The sequence below is a fragment of the Emydura macquarii genome, unplaced genomic scaffold (assembly GCF_026122565.2).
Source record: "Emydura macquarii macquarii isolate MOO-44397 ecotype Brisbane River unplaced genomic scaffold, CSIRO-AGI_Emac_v2 contig_2013, whole genome shotgun sequence".
Lineage (NCBI taxonomy): Eukaryota > Metazoa > Chordata > Testudines > Chelidae > Emydura > Emydura macquarii.
In genome coordinates this window covers 9,230-17,340 of record NW_027132150.1, presented here as the reverse complement: position 1 = coordinate 17,340, position 8,111 = coordinate 9,230, and the positions used below count along the sequence as shown (strand labels likewise).

Sequence of the window (8,111 nt, the reverse complement as noted above, 5' to 3'; positions counted from 1 at the left end):
CCCTGAGCGGACAGGGAAACCGAGGCAGGGTCCTGCAGACCCACCCCCGTCACAAGAGGGCGCTTGGGCGGTCCTAGCCCTGGTCCAGGCTGGGTGTCTAGGAGACGGTTCCTGATGAAGGCTGGCTGCAGGGGAGCGAACGTCCCACGGGGTGGGGGTGGGACGTTGATGCCCAGGATAGATGGGAATGCCTCTGCCCCAGTAGAGGGCTGGGTCCGAAAAGTGACCACAGGCTGTGAGTTTATTTCCCCCTTCCTTCCACCGTCTGGTCTCTAGTACGTTGGCCAAGCCACACTAAGTCCGTGCTTGTTCTTCTCCCAGGGATGGCGTCAGAGCAAATGGAAATGTCCTCAGGGTGCGAATGAAGAGAGGGCTGCAGAGACGCCTCTTGCTGGCAGAATGGTAAGCCAGCGTGAGGTGATTCCCCTGGGACGAGGCCCTTCCATCTAAGTGGGGCACGAGAAGCTTGGGGGAGCCCTTTGTGCCCTCTCCGGCAGTTGACAGGTGCTCTGGCGTTGTCCTGAAATACGGTAACTGCGTGGAGAGCAACCTGCCTGTACGCAGAGATGCTCAGTCCCCAACTCTGACTTCCACATCAGTGGGTGCGATCCCCTGGTCACGGACCCTAGTCCTCCTCTCTACTGACTCTGGCCTGCTTCAGAGGACGTGAGCGGGGGACCCAAGAATAGCCCCTAGCCCGTCTCTCTCCCCACTAGGCTGCGCCGCTCAGGGCAGGTGCAGGATCCAGGGCTCTGCACAGCATCCCGGGCTGACCTGCTCTGACTGGGGCTCCTAGGGCCTGCCCCCCACGGTTCTCGCTTCCCTAGGGCTGTGCTAGCCCCAGACCTCTTCCCCACCCGGGTGTCTCTTAGGGGCTGCCAGCAGTGGAAGGGCGGTGGGGAGCTGAGGAGTGGACACAGCCACACGGCCCCACAAAGCAGGTGGAGAAACGGGGGCGGGAGGTGGGGGGAAGAAGGGGAAGGCAGGGTGCTGCAGCTGCCTGCACCATGACCGGGCCGGGCTGTAGAGGGGAGGAAGCGGGGCTGGAACTTCACTGAGGGAAACATGGGGCTGGGCAATGAGGGGGGCAGGGCCTCCATGGTGAGGGGGGATGCAACTGTCATAGAATCATAGAATATTAGAGTTGGAAGGGAGCTCAGGAGGTATCTAGTCCAACCCCCTGCTCAAAGCAGGACTAACCTCAGCTATATCATCCCAGCCAGGGCTTTGTCAAGCCTCAGCTTAAAAATCTCTAAGGATGGAGATTCCACCACCTCCCTAGGTAACCCATTCCAGTGCTTCACCACCCTCCTAGTAAAAAACTTTTTCCTAATGTCCAACCTAGACCTCCACCCCTGTAACTTGAGACCGTTGCTCCTTGTTCTGTCATCTGCCACCACCGAGAACAGCCTAGCCCCATCCTCCCTGGAACCCCCTTTCAGGTAGTTAAAGGCTGCTATCAAATCCCCCCTCACTCTTCTCTTTTGCAGACTAAACAAGCCCAGTTCCCTCAGCCTCTCCTCATAAGTCCTGTACTCCAGCCCCCTAATCATTTTTGTTGCCCTCCGCTGGACTCTCTCCAACTTGTCCACATCCTTTTTGTAGTGGGGGGCCCAAAACTGGACACAATATTCTAAATGCGGCCTCACCAGCACCGAATAGAGGGGAATAATCACTTCCCGTGATCTGCTGGCAATGCCCCTCCTAATGCAGCCCGATATGCTATTAGCCTTCTTGGTAACCAGGGCACACTGCTGACTCATCTCCAGCTTTTTATCCACTGTTACCCCCAGGTTCTTCTCTGCAGAGCTGCTGCCTAGCTCATCGGTCCCCAGTCTATAGCTGTGCATGGGATTCTTCCTTCCTAAGTGGAGGACTCTGCACTTATCTTTGTTGAACCTCATTAGATTGCTTTTGGCCCAATCCTCCAGTTTGTTTAGGTCACTCTGTATCCTATCCCTACCTTCCAGGGTATCTACCACTCCCCCCAGCTTAGTGTCGTCCGCAAACTTGCTGAGGGTGCAATCTACCCCATCCTCCAGATCATTAATAAAGATGTTGAACAAAACCGGCCCCAGGACTGACCCTTGGGGAACTCCGCTTGTGACCGGTTGCCAGCTAGACATGGAGCCATTGATCACTACTCGTTGAGCCCTATGCTCTAGCCAGTTCTTTATCCATTTTATAGTCCATTCATCCAACCCATACTTCTTTAACTTGCTGATAAGAATACTGTGAGAGACAGCATCAAAAGCTTTGCTAAAGTCAAGGTATATCACATCCACCGCCTTCCCTACATCCACAGAGCCAGTCACCTCATCATAGAAAGCAATCAGGTTGGTCAGTGAATCCTTAGTGAATCCGTGTTGACTGTTCCTGATCACCTTCCTCTCTTCCAAGTGCCTTAAAATGGATTCCTTAAGGACCTGCTCCTTGATTTTTCCAGGGATTGAGGTGAGGCTGACCGGTCTGTAGTTCCCTGGATCCTCTTTCCTCCCTTTTTTGAAGATGGGCACTAGATTTGCTTTTTTCCAGTCCTCAGGGACCTCCCCCTGTCGCCACGAGCTTTCAAAGATAATAGTCAATGGCTCTGAAATCACTTCAGCCAACTCCCTCAGCACCCTCGGGTGCGTTGCATCCGGCCCCATGGACTTGTGAATGTCCAATCCTTCTAAATAGTCTTGGACCTGTTCCTTCAGCACTGCGGGATGTTCACCTCCTTCCCTTTCTGTGCCACCCATAATTTTCTGTCTCCCCCTCCCCCCAAAGAAACAGGAAAAGGATTTTTGCGCCTTTTTTTACTCCCCCGATCCCCACTGCTGCAGAGACATGGAGACAACTGCACTCCGCTCTGTAATTCTGATCATGACAAATACAACTCGGCTTATCCTGAAATACTGTAGTAATAGAGCAAGAAGGCGAAGCAGGTACTGCACCTATGCCACCGTGGCTGTCCTGATACAGGCAATCGAGCAGAACAATTCCCGATTGCTGCAGGCTGTAACGTGTCACCTGCAGTCCATGGAGCGCAAGTTCTGGTGCAGGGAAACAAGCACAGACTGATGGGACCGCATCGTTATGCAGCTGTGGGATGATGATCAGTGGCTGCAAAACTTTTGTATGCAAAAGGCAACTTTCCTTGGACTGTGCTTGGAGCTGTCACCATCCCGGAAGCACGTGAACACTTGCTTGAGACCAGCCATGACGGTGGAGAAGAGAGTCGCCATCGCTCTGTGGAAGTTGGCAACCTCCGACTGTTACCGCTCGGTTGGGAATGAATTTGGAATCGGTAAATGCACAGTGCTCCATTGCGCTCCTGTGTGTATTGCAGGTAGTTTCTCTGACGGCTGCCGTGGGACTCTTTTGGTGGACTAGAAGATCCCGAAAGCAAATCGTGCCTAAAAGACCCCGCATACGAGTGAGGCTGCGCTCTGTGATATACCCTGCCCAGGAGAAGACGTTGATCGTTCGGACCTCAGCTGGGGTGCCTTGAACCGTAGCCAAAGGTGGGTGTCAAGGAGTTGTCGTGGTGGCCTATTAAATTATGACAGCCACCAAGGAGGGGACTGTTGGAGGCCCAGCACAATGTGAGTTGCTTGACCACTGTCCCACAGACCGAGCACAGCTTCAGTTGCTGTATCGCTTGCAGCTGCACATAGAGAACGGTGATGGGAACAAGAAGTTATCCTGGAACGTCTGGGCTACACTGTTTTATTGCCAAGGGGCACATTGTTCCTGCACCTCTCCTATCACCAGATGTTGTTTTGACGACCCCAGTTATTACGGTAAGAATAAAATGTAGTTAAGGGTAAAAACCCAGTGTAGGTAATTAGCATATATGATAATGAGGGAGAGATAATTAGGTGAAGGTTGTTTATAAAAAAGTATCAAAACTCACCACTTAGACAAAGGGGGGGGGGTGCTCCATCAACGCCTGACTCTGCGGGAGGAGCTGCTTGTTGGACCAAAAATTCCACTGACTCCCTAGCAAAGCCCCTAAAAAAGCCATTCCTATATGCAGCCGTCTAAATAACGGCTTAACTCTCCAAGCTTAAAGAATATAATATAATTCATTTTAAACTTTCTATCTAACTAATATATTTATATAAAACCTGACACATTCAACCTTATTCATCTCCGAATCAAACCTGCCATGTCTTGCTAGTACCCACACTCAGCACAGAATATCCAACATCCACACTCCCTAGTGACCGCACAAGCGACAGCAGGAACAGCCCCGTCATAGCGGGGTCCGTTTCTTAAATAGGAAAACCCAAACTCTTGCTTTTGGGAGTCGCGTCTTTCCTTATCTCACGCTTGGATTTGCAGGTGGGACTGTGTTATATGTGCTTGATTCTCTTGCTTATGCGAGTCTTATGTGTCTTGTGTTATGTTTCTTGCGTGTCTGTTTGTTGATACATGCCTCTCCCTGGGGTGCCTCTTGCATATCTCCTCTTCCTCCACGTGAGTCTCCGTGTCTCGGTCGGGTGTGTTTGTGTTTTGTGTGGTTGCGCCTCTTCCTTTTCCCAGTTACAGCCTTATTTGCCCCCAGCTTTGTCTCCTGTGTGTGTGTGTCATGTGAATGTCTTGCTACATTCCTCCATCTGTCTCTCTCCACAGCCCACCTTCCTTTCCCTGCCTACAGCCAATGAGGGAACCAAAGACCAGCCCGACCTGTTCCCTCGAAAACTCCAGCCCTGCCTTTGGTCCCAAGAGGAAATTATTTCTATCGCTCGCTCATCAGTCTCCCTTTTTATCTCAGTTCGTCCTTCCCCGTCTCTCTCCTTCTTTCCTTATTAAATTTCCAAGAGCACATTTGTGCCTCTCAGAGGTGGGCAGACACCCAGCGGGAGCTCTCCCTTCCTCAGGGAATCACTCTCATGCTGTAGGGAAAGAAACACGCATCACGGAGGGGCCATCGCCCCTTGTCATGCCGTTCTACGGACAGCTGCAGTTCTGTCGCTGAGGGCGCAGAGCCCTGAGCGAGCCTGGGGAGCTGAAGCCTGCTTGAGGTCATTTCAACTGGGCTGGAAGAGTTGGATTCAGCACAAGCCGGCTAACGGCCTCTCCGTCTGTACCGACAGCAGGGCAGCCCAAGGGCTTTGTGTGCTCTGACTTCTCCTTTCACCTCATCCAGGTGATCACGATGCCCGGTTTTTATGGCGCCCAAGGGTTTGAGCGGTTTTTCCTTCTTTAATAAAAAGCTGCAAGGATTGTTAACGAGGCGTTCGCCGGGGCACTGAGCGGCCCACGGCTCTGGGTACAAAACCCGCAAGACACAGGCAGGGGGTAGGCGGGCTCCGTTATCTCCGGGATGCCGAAAGCCCCAGTGAAGGGGGATGCAGGACCCGGCGGCGGCAGGGTCCGGATCTTTTGAAATAATTCAAATGTTCAGAAGTTAGGAGGCGCTTGCTCCTTGAAAGGCTGAGGATGAGTGGTTCAACACTGCTGCATCTTGAACAGTGACAGCATCATCCTAACACCACGGACTCTCTACATTATCACAACAGAGCCCAGGCCTGGGCTGGCCGTGGGTTGTACGTCAGGATGCAGGGCACCGGCAGAGTTGTGAGTTTCCAGACGAGGACTGGATTAAGAAGGTGCCAGGGATCAGGACACAGAGTGCGGCTATACAGGTAATGAAGGGGTGACTGCAGCACGGGCGGGCGTTCCTACGCCAGCTGTCATCCAGCTAGCATGGCTAACAACAGCGGTGGGGACGTGGTGGCCTGGACTGCAGCACGGGCTGGCAACCACAGCAGGTGCCCAGGATTCCCGGCAGGCTGGTACCGGAGCAGCTACCCCACTGCGAGGTCTGTGCTGGCTGGTGTTATTCAATCTGACCTGGCTACACCTACAGCGCTGCAATCACAGCGTCACTGGCTGGGTGGATGCACCCTTAGATGTTTCTGCAGAGCTCACATCTCTGGCAGGACAGATGCTGGGTGTTCCCCACCCCTGCCCGGCCTGCTGGGCCACTGCTTTTAATTGCCCATATGGGGAAATCATCCTTACCCAATAGCTTATTGCATTTCTCCTCCCCCTCCTCCGCCTCCGGCAGGGCTCTATATAACACGCTGCAAGATGGGAAGGAGGATCAGGGCGAGGCGAGGCTCAGCAAAGGCCGGGATCCATCGCTCTGACGCCAGTGAGGAAAGAAGGACTCGGGTGAGTTGCGGGACATGCCAGCAGCCGGGAGGGAGGAGAGAACAGGGCCGTGTGGGGCAGCGACGGCCGGGCTTGTGTCTGGGAGGCCGCACGGTCTAGCACAAAGATACTCAGACTGCAGCTCGCGAGCGGCTCTTTAATGTGTCTCTTGCAGCTCTTTGCTGCCCATGCTATTAAGCCAGTGTGTGGTTTAATTATTAATTAATTACGTAATTAACCAATCCAGATGCTTTTACTATGTTATCAACCAATTAAGCCATCCAATCGCACTAAGCTGTTAATTTATTTGGTGTGAGAATAATCGAGAGGTACACGTATACCAACTAAATGTTTCCCCGTCGCACTGGTTCAATGGGAATAGACGTACAGTAAATGAAGCGATGAACTCACATGATGTTGGGTCTTTTGGGTCGCCCTGATTGCTGATTTGAGTCCTGAGCCACTCCGGTCTGAGTATCACTGTCCTAGTTGTTAGAGCAGGGGGCTGGGAGCCAGGACTCCTGGGTTCTCTCCCCATCTCTGCGCAGGGAACCGCGGTTTAGAGGAGGAAGGGGATGATCTTAGTTGGGGTGTGTGCTGCACCTGGCACAAGGGAGCCCATCTCGGTCAGAGTCTGAGACTCTGGACACCTGCATCCTGACGTGGCTCTGGGAGGGGAATGGAGGATAGGGAGGGTCTCTGATCTTGGGGGGGTCAGAGCAGCAGCTGGCACAAAGGAGCCCCGGGTGTGCCAGGTTGTGGGAAGCCCCCAGCACAGTGGGGCTGGGACGGTGGGAGGGGCTCAGGGGACAGAATGGGGTGGAAAAGTTAGGGGACTGGACATAGGAGGTTCCATGGAGGAGGCAGATCCCCGCCCAGCGCTGTCTCCATCCAGTCCCCTCTGCCCACTGCAGGTCGATCCGGCTACAGACTCAGCCATGGCCAAGAGGGGACCCCACCCCGCGCTCCTGCTGACCCTCGTCCTGCTGGCCGCCAGCCTGGCCCTGAGCAGCGGGCAGTCGTGTGTCGAGAAGAACAAAATATTCCAGAAGCACCATGTGGATAACCCACTCCTCAGCATCCTCCCCACCCCCTACTGTAACTGGATGATGAGGAGGCGGGAAATATACAGGAAGCCGCTCAACACCTTCATCAATGCCCCCATCCCAAGCATCAACAACGTCTGCTCTGGGGGAGGGACACCCAGCGGAAACGGCCTGAGAAGAAGCAAGTTTCGGTTCCACACCATCTCCTGCAGATTCAACCCGCGCACCCGTTCCTACACCGGGAGAGGCGTTTCCCGGAGAATTCTCATCCGCTGCTGCATTGGGCTCCCTGTGTACTATAGGGAGAGGCAGTAGGGCCCAGACCGGGTGTGCAGGGCAGACGGGGGACCCTGCAGCTTCCTCTAACTCCGCTCTGTCTGGTCGACACCCGCACGGCCCCCAGCTCCCCACCTGCCTCTGACATGGGTCAGATTGTCTAGTGTGAGTTCATCGCTTCATTTACTGTACGTCTATTCCCATTGAACCAGTGTGACGGGGAAACATTTAGTTGGTACGTATGTACCTCTCGATTATTCTCACACCAAATAAATGAATAGCTTAGTGCGATTGGATGGCTTAATTGGTTGATAACAGAGTAAAAGCATCTGGATTGGTTAATTACGTAATTAATTAATAATTAAACCACACACTGGCTTAGTAGCATGGGCGGCAAGGAGCTGCAAGCGACACATTAAAGAGCCGCTCGCAAGCTGCTGTCTGAGTATCTTTGTGCTAGACCGTGCGGCCTCTCAGACACAAGCCCAGACGTCGCCGCCCCACACGGCCCTGTTCTCTGCCCGATCCCGGCTGCTGGGATCTCCTGCAGCTCACCCGAGTCCTTGTTTCCTCGCTGGCATCGGAGCGATGGATCCTGGTCTCTCCTGAGCCTCGCCTCGCTCTGATCCTTCTTCCCGTCTT

General features: G+C 53.7%; 1 protein-coding gene across 2 annotated transcripts; it reads left to right on the top strand.

Moving 5' to 3' along the window:
• LOC137159904 (ribonuclease-like) lies at positions 1 to 7,736 on the top strand. Of its 2 annotated transcripts, XM_067558372.1 has the most exons (4): positions 1 to 235; positions 322 to 402; positions 6,062 to 6,168; positions 7,062 to 7,736. In XM_067558372.1, exons 3-4 carry the CDS (start codon positions 6,085 to 6,087, stop codon positions 7,506 to 7,508), a joined length of 531 nt encoding a protein of 176 aa, XP_067414473.1. In that variant the 5' UTR covers positions 1 to 235; positions 322 to 402; positions 6,062 to 6,084; the 3' UTR covers positions 7,509 to 7,736. The 2 variants fall into 2 exon arrangements, with proteins under 2 accessions (XP_067414473.1, XP_067414472.1); XM_067558371.1 differs by lacking the exons at positions 1 to 235; positions 322 to 402 and adding an exon at positions 5,336 to 5,636.
• The last annotated feature ends 375 nt before the right edge of the window (positions 7,737 to 8,111 follow it).